Genomic DNA, 14801 nt, shown 5'->3' with positions numbered 1-14801 from the left:
GGAGACAAGATGCAGCCTGGGTACAAGATGCAGGTGACATGCAGGATGCATCATCGACCATGATGCGGGTCACATTAGGACACGATGCACAAGAGGGATATTTAAAAATTTTACCCTAATAATTCAAGGCTGAAGAATGTTGTTTTGAAAGGAAATAAACAACCGAATGTACAAATAAAATGAATGTGACATTTCAGGCAAAGCAAACACATGAGGGCAAGCCAAGCAAAGGTATCCATGGAACACTGCAAAGTCATCAATAGTGACAAGTCCATCAAGAACAAGGCCGAAAGGGAGAGGTGAGGACGGCTACCTTCACTACCCTAATAAGCCTTCACTAAACATGCATTATTTAGTCGATAAATACAACAACGTGTGAAGAATGGTGCTCACCTTTTAGCCAATGAATGGGTTTCAGGCAAACATTTGTAAGTACGGGTCCTTTACAAACTCAAATCCCAGAGCGCATTTCAATAAATAACGCTATGTCAAGCTTCAAGAGAAAGAAGGGAATAAGTTCCAATTATCTGAGGCTTCCATTGGTCTTCGATGACCTTTGAAGTGGGAAGTCGACAAAGGGTGTGGTTTTGGTTATGAGAAGCCACAGTCATAAGTGGTTACCTTTGATAGGTGTTCGTAAAGAAATCAGATTTTTTAAAATCGGTGAACAAAGACAATGCAATCAACTGAGAAACAACGCAATCAATACAGAGCATTTATCAATGCAGAGCCTCGCCTAGGCATATAGATCATAGTAGATCTGAGAAAGAATGATCTATATTAAAGTAGATCTGCGTGCAGAAACATTGACACACACGGATCACAAGAAACTCTCCCTTTGGGAACAGACGAGACCAACAGCGGCAAAACAATGAAAGCAGATTCAAATCACAAAGCAATGCACAAACAATACTTGGTTGGTGTGGTTTTATAGTACGTATTTTATAGACGTAGTCTCAGTCTAATTGCACATGTACTTTACAGAGGTACTCGGTTGGAAAATGAACGTGTGCTACTGGCTACCACAAGGTGGTGTATGTGGCCTACGTTAACACATTCTGCGTGGACAAACAGAGACAGACAAATGGACCCAAATGTACTTGCTCAAAGGAAATTGAAACTTGTCAAAATGGATTCTCTCCACCGATATAATGTGGCGCGACAACTTACGTCGGTCAGGACACACACACACACACACACACACACACCGTGCAGGATAAGGACATTGGTCAATATTAGTGCCCAATCACATGACAAGGACATTAAGAGACAATGGACAAATACACACTGGACAGTACATGGGATTCGATCCATAATTAGGTGTGTGTGCTCAGATGGGAATAAGTTGTAGTAAAGGCTTTTTTATTTATTTTTTTCCCCTGTGGTTTTTCAGTACAGGGTTCACATTGGGATTTTTCTGCCGATTGTCTTTTTAGGGTAATAACCTCATCCTTTATCACAATACCCAGAGTGGGCTGGCTTGTTGGTGTTCGCTGGCTGGCGGAATTCCTGGTTTACAATGTTTGTGTGTAGGAAACCAGAAATCCCATGCAGGCCTACCATATATGTTTGTCCACTGTTTATTAATGTCCTTGTAATTTATCTAAAGGTACATTGATCTCTATCATTGCCTTTATTTTGCATGTTATATATACTAGTACACACGCAGACTACGGGAGCAGCAGGAAGGGTCGTTCCTTTTTGGGGTATATAGATTACAGTCGATCGAAGACCGGATATCAAGAACATTGGGTGTGTGTTCATTTACCAAGTTTCTTGTGGAGAGATCGCCAAATGGTTTAAGCATTTGAGCAAGCACTCCATTCAAAACCGTTAAGGAACGGCTGGCTTGCCAAGCGCTAGCTAGCTGCTTGGTAAATGAGCACATCCCGAGCTTCTCCTTTCAGTTTCGTATCAAACAGCAGGAGCGAGTTTCAAAAGTTCGCTACGAAAAATGCCACGGTATCGGCAGAAAGGGCCATGTTATTAACCCAACATTTGTGGGTTATATAGAGCACAGTAGATCTTCGCTCAGTTCTGTAAGTAAACCTTACTTCACGGATGTCGGGATTCCTCCAAATTTCTTCATTTAGTGTTATAAAGAGCATTAGCGACTGTTTAAAAAGCTAAGCATACGTGTTTGTGGTTTATAATATTTTTACTTCCTGTAGAAGCCGTTGCTCCCACAAAACGCCATTATAACTATAAGCTATTTATACACGTTATCACTGCAGGAAAAACGCCTTGGGGAAGTTGGACATTATTAGTATTAATATTGTTTTGTAATAACATTAACAATATGCGATTATCATTAATTTTGTTATTAAAAGCGTCTTTGGAAAAACGCCACGATAAAGCTAATTTAACATTTATATACACCTCAACGTGCAACCCCATTGACGGGGGATGATGGCAATGGCGGGCAAACTCGCTCGGGGGGAGAAAACCCCCTTGGGGGGGGGGGGGGGGAATGAATGCGCTACAACCTTCATTGTGTAACCCTTCGTCATCCTGTCAGGTTTGGTTGAGATTGGATAATTAACGACAGAATGTATTGGCATCAAAAATTCATCAGACAGACACAAATGGGGTATTTTAGTGTGATATATATGTACAAACTCCACTATGAGTCTCACATCTATATATTGTTACGTCTGTAAGGGGTAAGGGGATGTTAGAGATTGCCTTAGAACAGATAAAACTGTAGAGAGTAGCATGGCTGATCTGTGAGCAGGTAGCCAATCTCGATGTAATAGGCAGGGACAAGTCAGCTTAAGGATTGTTTGTTTGAATGTGTACCATACGGAGGGTGGTGCTTTCTAATACATAGTGAGGGATTAAGTGAAGTAAATGTGCATACAAACCTCCCTGTAAACATATACTGGATGCACCGGGTAGTAAGAGGACAGCACTGTTGAGTTGGAAGAGCGAGAAAGCTCATGGGACTGTCAGGCAAGGAGTGAGGGAAGCGGATCTATGATCATCTCATGGAAGGGCTGGAGCCCAACGCCTTGAGGGGCAGAGAGTTGTCGACAGGAAAGGGAGGAGCCTGTGGTGTGGGAGGGATCATGGAGTTCTGAGGAGGAAAGGGCGGAGCGTTTCCCGGGGAGAAGAGGGAAGAGGCAGGAGCTCTCGGTAGGGTGCTAAGAGGAGCGGGAGCAGTTCTGAGGAGAGCTTGTGAGTCTGAAGAAAACATAGGACCATGGTTTTCTGAGGAGATTCAATAAAGTTCTGAAAGAGATCTGACAGAGTTCTAAGAGGAGAGTAGAGCTTTAAGGAGGCTGTCCTGCCTTCCTGCCTTTGCCCTGTGCCTGTGTCCGTCTGCCTGCTGCCTGTTCATCATCTTGCTCGTCTCCTTGTCACCTTTTCATCGTCATAATAATAATAATAATACATTTATAGTCTCATCACCTGCTCCTCCTCTCACCTTCGTGACTGCCCCATCCTCCTCCATTATCACCACCACCACCACCACCAGAGATAGATAGATAAGTCACCCGGTTTCATCCATTGCCCTGTCTATCCTTGTATCCAGTGTGAGGCGCCTTAGATTCCTTCATATTTATTTTATCTCATTCTTTACCTCATTGTATATAGTTATTGTTGAATTCATCTTCTCCAGTTATTTTGTTGTGTTTGGGAAATAAACCCGTTAGGTTTTATAAAAGTTATTTGCTTCTCGTGTCCCTTCAGGTTCCGGTGAGCATATTATCGCCAGAAATACAAGAGTCTGAGGGAGTTAACGCCTGTTCGGTCCATCCGTTTCGAGGCGGTATTAATCGCCCTGAACACGACAATATTATTATATAAACCGAATATCTGTCTTGGGGGAGGGGTGAAGCCTCGATCGACCCACATATGTCTTAAAATTCTGTACAGTTGCAACGTGAGTACATCTATCAATTACATATTATTGGACCGTGACTACTTCTATTAATTACATACTATTGGAACTTTTTAGACCCCTGGACCTTCAGACACTTTTCGACCCTTTTCAGACCTTTAGACACTGTATATCCCCCTTAAGACCTTCAGACCTGATGACCACTTTGACCTTTTTGAGTTTAGACCCCTTGACCATTTTGATACCTTAAACCCTTTTGACCTTTTTAGACACTTCAAACCCCTTAAAACCCAACTACTATTGGAACATACCCTTTAGACCTTTGGCCTTATCCTGTCATAGGATGGTGAATGATGATGACCCTTTAGACATTTACACCCCTTAAACCCTCTAGACCTGCAGACGTTTAGACCCTCTAGACCCATTGAGATGCACACCACACAAACGTATATTGAGTCTTCCTGCAATACACATACCATACCTTTTTCAGCAAGTAGTCCACAAACTCTACCGACCCAAAGGGAGGGTACACTGCCGGTGAAAAATTCATCAAACACATACATCATCTTACTTCCAGCTTATCCTCGCCATCCCCATCGATCCCTCAAGGATTCTCACCACCCATCGTCATATGATGGCATCTCGTCACAAACAGCAGGATTTTTGCTCTTTATACAGATTAAATATTTAAATACTTTATAGCGTTTGTGCAAGGGCGATTCCCATCATCCATGATGTAGATCACATTTGGTTGATTTATGAATGCAACAACCGAATAAATAAATTGGTTATCACTATCAGAAGCAGCAGCTGAAGTACTTTTAAATAAAATTGCAGTTTTGTTTGCGAGAGCACAAGTAGACGTATTTGAAGGGAGAGGGTATGTGAGAGGGGAATTTTAGTCCTGTTCTAAGAGTTTTGCCAATCAATATGGATAACGAAAACACACACACACACATGCACTTTTTCTTTTTCAAAATTGAAAATATACATTTACCTTACAAACCCAAATACAAAACCGTTTTCTGGCCTACCATGATCAACGGCGCAGGAGCTTGACACAATTGCGCTTTGATACATGTACTGACTGCCTCATGTACCTACCCCGGCAGGAGAGTACGTGAGCTCAACAGCAACGACACAAAGAGGTTTCTGGAAGAACGGCGAAGGGTGAGTTGAAGATGGAGAGGAGGGAGCAGTGAGAAGGGGAGTGTCCGATTTCAACTCAGCATTTGCATTCAGTTGCTTTGGTTAAATGAGAAGTTGATACTCAAAAGATACCTGCATATTGCAGCTGGGTGGGACATGGTAGTATGAAATCCGAGGATTATATGCTCTGGGCTATTCTTTTAAAATCACACCACCAGCAGCTATAGGCTTTTAGGATGGCCTAGAGGTATCGTGTGCATACTCACCAACTTGTGTTAACCAAACCAAAATTGGATGTAGGTTATGTTTTCACCCTCGTCTGTGTGAGCAGGATGTCCTTAAGTTGTGAATGGATTGGGACAAAATGTGATGGACAGGTTTGGTATGTGACGAGGACGAAATGGTTCGATTTTGGTGAAGATCTGGATCCGGATACTATGATTTTAAAAAAGTGATTCTTCACCATTGAGAAATAGGGCCAAAAGTAATATATAGCAAGATATCTCAAAGTTATGGATGGATTCGGACGAAACTTGGTGGATGAATTGGGTAGTTGACAAGAACAAGCCGATTAGATTACGGTTAAGGGGTCCAGAGGTGGATCTGGCCAATCAGTGGGGAACAAAAGGTAAAACTTTTCAGACTAGCAGAGGTATGTGCTCTCCTGAGTGTCATTCTAGGTTCCTTATGTTAACCTACTTACATTTTCACATCACTTTTTTTTTTTTTTTTGTATACAAGATCGAGGCTCGTGAAAGAGCTAACATTAATCACACAAAAAGTCAAACCGACACACAAAACACAAATAACAAGGGGAGCAGCAGACAAGATGGGGAGAGAGGGGGAAGGACACAAACACAACATTTGAGAGCAGGGACATCGGGAGGACTTGGGGGGAGGTGGGGACATGCCCTAAGTTCTCCATTTTTTCAAAAACACGAACCGTTAATATTATTTAACCTTGAACCCCTTTCTTTCCCATTGTGATCCTCCAATAGCGAGCACAATTCCAAGGCAGGGAAGCAGAGCAACTTAAGCAGACACAACAGGATCAGCTCCAGGTGTTGGATAAACAGTGGGAACAGGTAAAGGTCACCAGTGCATCACATCACCTCACACCTTACTGATGTTAGAGCCACAGACTTGGGTTCATTTCACTCTCGAAATAATGCACATTCCTGATGAGATCAGGCATGCCGGTTCATCTGTTAGAATGCACCAATCAGTATTGGGCATCAATTTGGATTTGCCTGTTTTATTTGCATTCCCATTTGCGTACTTGCCTCCTGATGCTGGAATCCCAAGTTCAAATCCTGTATACCATGTTGATTTGTCCTCACGTAGATTGGTCTTCGCAATTTGGAGTTGCACCATGGTGTATGTTTTCACGCTCCATGAGCTTTAGATTACCATTTTAAAAACAAAAATAGGACCAATGGACCTGTAGCTGATCTGGGCCCTGGCCTAATGTTGTAACCCAAATTTTGTAGAATTCTGACTGGTGGGTCTGGAGAACAAGATTTTTGAAGGAATTTACGCAATTTTCCAAAAAACGTACTAAGTCGGAAATTTTAACACACTTCCGGTCAGGTGACCAGAACGAGCTTTGCGATCCCCGTTACCAGGCAGGAGCGGAACCTTGCTGCCAAATTTCAGCCAGATCGGCCCAGCGGATTGGCCGGAAAATTTGAAAAAGGCGAAGGACGGTGCATGATCACAATACCATATCTGGAATTTCAATTCCAGATGAGCTAATAATAAAGGAACAACCCACAAATCTAGTTCGTTCCCAGGTACCGCAAAAACGGCTGAACCGATCGCAACGAAATTTTGGGTGGGTAATCCTGGGACCCCCTGGAGTAAAATAGGTTATATTGTTTTTCCAATTTTCCAATTTTTCCAAACCCCCTGGAGTAAAATAGGCTATATTGTTTTTCCAATTTCCAATTTTCCAATTTTTCCAAACCCCCTGGAGTAAAATAGGCTATATTGTTTTTCCAATTTCCACTTTTCCAGTTTTTCTAAACCCCCTGGAGTAAAATAGGCTATATTGTTTTCCATTTTTCAGTTTTTCCAAACCCCCTGGAGTAAAATAGGCTATATTGTTTTTCCAATTTTTTCCAAATTTTCCAATTTCCCAGTTTTTCCTAACCCCCTGGAGTAAAATAGGCTATATTGTTTTTCCAATTGAATCCAAATTTTCCAATTTTCCAGTTTTTCCAAACCCCTGGGAGTAAAATAGGCTATATTGTTTTTCCAATTTTCCAATTTCCAATTTTTCCAAACCCCCTGGAGTAAAATAGGCTATTTTTTTAAATTTATTTATTATTATTTTGTATACAAGATCGAGGCTCGTGAAAGAGCTAACATTAATCACACAAAAAGACAAACCGACACACAAAACACAAAAAACAAGGGGAGCGGCAGACAAGATGGGGAGAGAGGGGGAAGGACACAAAAGAGAGGGGGAAGAGGGGGAAGGACACAAACACAACATTTGAGAGCAGGGACATCGGGAGGACTTGGGGGGAGGTGGGAGAGGATTAAAACATATGAACACTGCAAGGACTCTGGGGTGAATTACCGGGGGTAGAAAAGATCAAGGTTTTCGATGGGGGACGATAAGAGATGGTGGTGAACAGCTGTTTTAAAGACCTGGAGGGAGGAGTGGGATTGAAGGGAGTGGGGGAGTTTGTTCCAGAGGCGGGAGAAAAGGGGAATGAAAGAGTGAAGGTGAGCAGAGAGCCTAGACTTTGGCAGTTTAACCATAAGAGGGTTGCAGGCAGATCTTGTGCGACCTGAAGGAATATTGGGGGGACAGAGCACAGAGAGAGCTGGGGGAGCAAGGCCGGAGAGGAGTCGGTAGAAGACAGAAAGACCACCAACCTGCCTGCGGTGAGTGAGTGAAAGGCCCTCGGCGTTGACTACATCGCAGGAGATTCCAATGATTCTGAAAGCTTTGGCCTCAACAGCGTGAAGCCGAGCAAGGTGTGAGGCAGGAGCACCAGCCCAGAGGGGGGAACAGTATTCCATTGAGCTGCGGATGAAAGCCTTGTATGTGGTGAGGAGCTCAGGTGTGCCAAGGAAGGACTCCGCACGACGGAGGATGCCCAGTCGGCGACTGGCTTTGGAGGCCAGCTTGGAAATGTGGTTTTCCCAAGAAAGATCATGGCAGATAGTGAGACCCAAAAGCTTGAGCGACAGAACTTCTTGGAGAGGATTGTTGAGAAAGTAGATGGGAGGGTTGTCCAGTCGGTCCTTTCGGAGAGACATTGTAAGAGTGTGAGATTTGTCAGGATTGAAAGACATGTTCCACTTGTTTGACCAGTCTGTTATTTTGTCCAGGTCTGCAGAGAGTGAGGAGGCTGCAGACTGCCGATCTGAGGGATGAGGAATGGAGCGACAGAGAGTAGAGTCGTCAGCAAAGAGATAGAGAGGATTTTCAAGAGAGTCAGAGAGATCATTGATGAAGACCAGAAAAAGCACAGGGCCCAGAACACTACCTTGGGGAACTCCAGCCTGAACAGGAAGAGGAGATGAGAGAAACCCATTCAGGGCCACACGTTGACTACGACCAGAGAGGAAGTCCGCCAGCCATGCGTGGAGATTTCCATGGATACCAAAGGAGGAGAGTTTGGAGAGCAGAGCAGGGTGCCAGACCGTATCGAAGGCACGTGAAATGTCAAGGGAGACAGCTCTAATTTCCTGTTTGGCGTTGAGGACCTCCATCCATTGTTGAGAAAGCAGAAGCAGCATGTCCAGAGTAGAGTGACCAGGTCTGAAACCAAATTGATGATCAGAGATCAAGCCATTGGAGAAGAGGAAAGATTTAATATCTGAAGCAATGATGGATTCCATGACTTTGCTGATAATTGGGAGAAGGCTGATTGGTCTGTAGTTGCTGGGATCTGTTTTTGCACCTTTTTTGTGCAAAGCGGTGATGTTGGCTGATTTCCAAGCAGATGGCAGATGACCTTGAGCAAAAGAGAGGGTGAAGAGAACAGAAAGAGGGAGTGAAAGAGCAGAAGAACATGATTTTAGGACCCGTGGGCTGATGCCGTCAGGACCAGTTGCAGAATCAGAGTCGAGGGTTGACAGAAACTTTTCCACCTTGTCAGGAGGAAAGGACACAGAGTCCAGGAGCAGCTGGGTACGACTGGGTACGGTGGGTACAGAGAGGGATGGGTTTGGGACACAAGATTTAGAGGCAAACACAGAGTTGAGGCATTCAGCTTTTTCACGTGCCGAGTCAGCCGTTAAGCCGTTTGAGGTGAGGGAGGGGATGGAGGGGGAACAAACACCAGAAACAGATTTGACCAGACGCCACCAGGATTTGGAAGAGGGAGACAGATAAGAGAGTTCGGTCTTGAGAATGGTGAGATATTGTTTCCTGGCTCTCCTGAGGGTGGACACACACTTGTTTCGGGCTTTGTGAAAGGAAATGAGATTTCCTTCCGTAGGATTTGCTTTCCAGGAGACGAAAGCAAGTTGTTTCAGGGCAACAGCCTCACCACAAGATTCCGTGTACCATGGACGGGAGGAAGGGTATGACAACTGAAGACGAGATGGTATAAATCTGTGCATGAGAGAGGCTATATTGTTTTTCCAATTTTTTCCAAATTTTGCAATTTTTCCAAATCTCCTGGAGCATCATTTATACTATATACAAATTTTTCCAAATTTCCAATAGGCTATATTGTTTTTCCCAATTTTCCAATTTCCCAGTTTTTCCTAACCCCCGGGAGTAAAATAGGCTATATTGTTTTTCCAATTTTTTTCAAATTTTCCAATTTCCAATTTTCCAAACCCCCTGGAGTAAAATAGGCTCTATTGTTTTTCCAATTTTCCATTTTTACAATTTTCCAGTTTTTCCAAACCCCCGGGAGTAAAATAGGCTATATTGTTTATCCAATTTTTCCAAACCCCCTGGAGTAAAATAGGCTATATTGTTTTTCCACATTTTTTTCAAATTTTCCAGTTTTTCCAAACCCCCTGGAGTAAAATAGGCTATATTGTTTTTCCAATTTTTTTCAAATTTTCCAATTCCCAATTTTTCCAAACCCCCTGGAGTAAAATAGGCTATATTGTTTTTCCAAATTTTCCAATTTCCCAGTTTTTCCTAACCCCCTGGAGTAAAATAGGCCATATTGTTTTTCCAATTTTTTTTCTAATTTTCCAATTTTCCAGTTTTTCCAAACCCCCTGGAGTAAAATAGGCTATATTGTTTTTCCCATTTTCCAGTTTTCCAGTTTTTCCAAACCCCCGGGAGTAAAATAGGCTATATTGTTTTTCCAATTTCCAATTTTTCCAAACCCCCTGGAGTAAAATAGGCTATATTGTTTTTCCAATTTTTTTCCGAATTTTCCAATTTCCAATTTTCCAGTTTTTCCAAACCCCCTGGAGTAAAATAGGCTATATTGTTTTTCCAATTTTTTTCCAATTTTCCAATTTTTCCAAACCCCCTGGAGTAAAATAGGCTATATTGTTTTTCCAATTTTTTTCCAAATTTTCCAATTTCCCAGTTTTTCCTAACCCCCTGGAGTAAAATAGGCTATATTGTTTTTCCAAATTTTCCAATTTCCCAGTTTTTCCTAACCCCCTGGAGTAAAATAGGCCATATTGTTTTTCCAATTTTTTTTCTAATTTTCCAATTTTCCAGTTTTTCCAAACCCCCTGGAGTAAAATAGGCTATATTGTTTTTCCAATTTTCCATTTTCCAGTTTTTCCAAACCCCCAGGAGTAAAATAGGCTATATTGTTTTTCCAATTTCCAATTTTTCCAAACCCCCTGGAGTAAAATAGGCTATATTGTTTTTCCAATTTTTTTTCAAATTTTCCAATTTCCAATTTTCCAGTTTTTCCAAACCCCCTGGAGTAAAATAGGCTATATTGTTTTTCCAATTTTTTCCCAATTTTCCAATTTTTCCAAACCCCCTGGACTAAAATAGGCTATATTGTTTTTCCAATTTTTTCCCAAATTTTCCAATTTCCCAGTTTTTCCTAACCCCCTGGAGTAAAGTAGGCTATATTGTTTTTCCAATTTTTTTCAAATTTTCCAATTTTCCAGTTTTTCCAAACCTCCTGGAGTAAAATAGGCTATATTGTTTTTCCAATTTCCAATTTTTCCAACCCCCTGGAGTAAAATAGGCTATATTGTTTTTCCACATTTTTTTCCAATTTTCCAAACCCCCTGGAGTAAAATAGGCTATATTGTTTTTCCAATTTTCCAATTTCCAATTTTTCCAACCCCCCTGGAGTAAAATAGGCTATATTGTTTTTCCACATTTTTTTCCAAATTTTCCAGTTTTTCCAAACCCCCTGGAGTAAAATAGGCTATATTGTTTTTCCAATTTTCCAATTTCCAATTTTTCCAACCCCCCTGGAGTAAAATAGGCTATATTGTTTTTCCACATTTTTTCCCCAATTTTCCAAACCCCTTGGAGTAAAATAGGCTATATTGTTTTTCCAAATTTTTTCCAGTTTTTCCAAACCCCCTGGAGTAAAATAGGCTATATTGTTTTCCAATTTTTTCCAAATTTTTCCAATTTCCAATTTTTCCAAACCCCCTGGAGTAAAATAGGCTATATTGTTTTTCCATTTTTTTCCCAAATTTTCCAATTTCCCAGTTTTTCCAAACCCCCTGGAGTAAAATAGGCTATATTGTTTTTCCAATTTCTTTTTCCAATTTTCAAGTTTTTCCAAACACAATGGAATAATATTTACCGATATGAACAGTGATGTGGCTTTTATTGAAATTCTACAAATACTGTTTAGATTTTGATGATTTGCGTGTGATATGATTTAACGGATGTTTATATAAATCGTTTAAAATAAAAAGCCTTCAATTTCTGATATTTCGCCTTTTCATTTGGGCCTCCTAATTGAAGCCCCGCCCATAGGGCGGGTACCGTTGCTTGTAGCTATAACGGAGACTTAAACATGCCTTTCTTGACCTAACCTAGTTACATGTAACTCGCACACGACACCACGAGCTCCATCCAACTGAGTTAGCGTCTTTCTGTCTGCAACAGGCAAAGGAGGTTGGACATATGTGGAAAGTCGAGGCTCAACTTGCCCAGAAGCCCACAACGGCAGTGTGAGCAGCACCTGCAGAGCAAGGACACTGCTGTTAAAGGGTCATGCATCATTTATACTATATACAAGGAGCCTTTGTAGGTGTCAAAGTGAATGTAAACTATGAGGGTTTTAACACGTTTACACTGTGTAAAGGACCAACCATTTATAGCACGTTCATGTAACCGTACGTTTCACAATTCAAGATAGCAAGTATAGCTGTGACGATGTACTCCCTCCTTCTTGGCAAATCTTTAACTTACACCAATGTTATGCCCACACCTAACTTCAGGCATTATGTTTTTGGGCCACTTCAAAATGGAAGTAAACCTCATCGTCCATATACGAGCATTCAAAATGGTACAATGGCGTCCTCAAGATTGCTAAGAGCAGTGTTTTTGATGTATGTTGTTGCCTCATTGTAAGAACCTTCTGACCACACTTTCACACCTGTTTAAGAGAGGAAACTACACCGTGTAATGCGCTTTTTCCAAATCCAACCTCTTTGTCTTGGCAAGGTGCAGGGGCAGTGCACTTATCTGTGAGCTGTCTACTCTGGGTCCGATTCCCAAACCCTACGACAAACTGCTGCATTGACAGTTTGCAGGTGGGGAGTTACATCCCAAAGTACACCGTCCCTCAGAGGGTTATGACGGTGAGCCAGGTGTCCCAGTCTGCTACCATAAGGTGGTGGACGTTAAAGATCTCATGGTGTCTTTCACGAAGAGTTGGCGAGTTATAGCACTTGATCTGGACAAGACTGTTCAATGAATTGGTGATTATTTATACACAAAGAATTAAGTTAAGCACCCCTACACAAAGAATTAAGTTAAGCACCCCCTAATATATATTCTTTGTGTAGTGCGGCACCCTCCAATAGCCAATCTGGATGAATTGGAACGTGCATTACATCGGGAATGGAACAACCTGCCACAGCAACGCATACGACGGCTTACAGGGTCTATGAGACGTAGGGTTGAGTCAGTGATCCGATCACGTGGGTCCTACACACGTTATTGACGCAAAGATCGCTAGAGGTCTTCTCAGAACAATGACTGTACGTTAGAAAACATAAACGTCATCCACACTGTCCGTGATGGACCTATAGCTCCATACCTAAATTGAGGTGAAAATATGCCTAAAATTCCCAAAAAATTTCACCTTAAATTATTCAGAATAAAATATTGAAAACGGCATGATTGTTATGTTTTTATGTGACCATAATATCACTTCTCCAGAAAATATAGCAATATCATGGGTATATTACACTGTTTTGACGACAACAAACTTGTAATGTGCGAGGTTGTAAAAAAACGGGGGGGGGTGCTTAACTTAATTCTTTGTGTATATATAATCTCCCTTCATGTCACTGTAGTTGTTACATTTACCCTTAAAGCTGTCTATGCCAGAAAAACAGATGACTGGTACTGGCCTCAACCTCAGGGAGTTCATCGGCTGAAAATAATGTCCTTCAAAAATGAGTCTCAGAATAAGTTGGCAAAGGGGGTTGGAAAGGAATCCAAATGAATAAATGAAACATAAAAATGAGTATCATATCTGGATTACAAGTTGAAGATACAACTACTAGAAGCCACAGTGTTGCCAGGCAGACTGTGGCGACGCAGTCCTGAGGTTATGCACAGGCGTCATCATGAACATGTTGGCAGAAGAACGCAAAACTGCTGGAATGGTATTTGTATATCTACAAACGCTCATGACGAGCAGTGACCATAGATGGTGAGGTTTCCAGGGAACCATCTTGCAGACACTTGATCTGCACGATGACCTTGACAATCATTCGGGCGCTACAGACACCTTGGAGATGATGAGTTCCATTGTCCCATGTCTGAGACCCAGCGAACCTCAATGTGTTCTGCCAGATTCCACGACCTTGAGCAACATTGAGAAGGTTAATTAGGTTGATTCCACCCAGTTCCTCTGATACAACCATCTGCCTCTTGGCCATCTCTTTTGCCATCTTCTTCTCGTCCTATCCCTTTATAGGAGGTGACCTTCAATGGCACCAAGCTCCTGTCCTGTTTTGACCACAATACTCCTCCACTCCCCTCTGTTCTCAGCCAACACTCTCCACCCTCCAACCACCCCCACCTTCCTGATATCCCTCCACACAATCCTCCTATTTCAACCACAGTGTACCCCTTTTCCTCCCCCTGTGTTCCCTCCATCTAGCTGCTCTCTTTGCCATTCTCTCTTTCCCTCCCCTCATCTGGACCAAATGTTCAGCCCATCTCAGCTGGCATTTCATCAATCTCCCCATCAAGCTCATCTGCACACCATTCTCCTCCCTCAGTTCATTCATTCTTCTTCTATCCACCCTCTTCACTCCCACAATCCTGACCCAGTTGTTTTTTGAAGCCTGCAGCCTCTGGTATTGTCTGTCAGTGCCACCATCTCCAGACCATAAAGATAGGCCAGTGTGACACAAGATATGAAAACCTTTCCTTTCAATAGCCTTGAAATATTTCTGTCTGCCATTACTCCCGCCACCCTCGTCCACGCATTTGCAGCCACCTGAATCCTCCTCCGCACCTCTGCCTCCAACTTACCATCCTGTCACTGTTCCACTGAGATACTAAAACTTATTTCCTTGTCTAATCTCCTACCCCTCCTTTCACACCCCCAGTACTTCCTGCATCTCCCGCCCACTCTCTACCACAACAGCCAGATCATCCGCATGCAATATCCTCCTCAGCATACTTTTCATGTCTTGTATC

The 14801-nt window shown here is 42.3% G+C and overlaps 1 protein-coding gene across 1 annotated transcript in view; it reads left to right on the top strand.

Annotated features, from left to right (window-relative positions):
• The window catches only part of LOC137436614 (1-phosphatidylinositol 4,5-bisphosphate phosphodiesterase beta-4-like), a 159763-nt gene extending 146813 nt beyond the window's left edge, over positions 1–12950 (top strand). The window contains exons 33-36 of the mRNA XM_078786265.1: positions 198–299; positions 4957–5014; positions 5992–6078; positions 12024–12950. Coding sequence (XP_078642391.1) covers positions 198–299; positions 4957–5014; positions 5992–6078; positions 12024–12092 — 316 coding nt within the window. The 3' untranslated portion in view covers positions 12093–12950. The remainder of the gene's footprint in view (positions 1–197; positions 300–4956; positions 5015–5991; positions 6079–12023) is intronic.
• The last annotated feature ends 1851 nt before the right edge of the window (positions 12951–14801 follow it).

Source organism: Myxine glutinosa, chromosome 11, assembly GCF_964187855.1.
Source record: "Myxine glutinosa chromosome 11, kmMyxGlut1.1, whole genome shotgun sequence".
Classification (NCBI taxonomy): Eukaryota; Metazoa; Chordata; class Myxini; order Myxiniformes; family Myxinidae; genus Myxine; species Myxine glutinosa.
The sequence above is the reverse complement of the archived record's forward strand: the minus strand, read 5'-3'. Positions and strand labels throughout refer to the sequence as shown.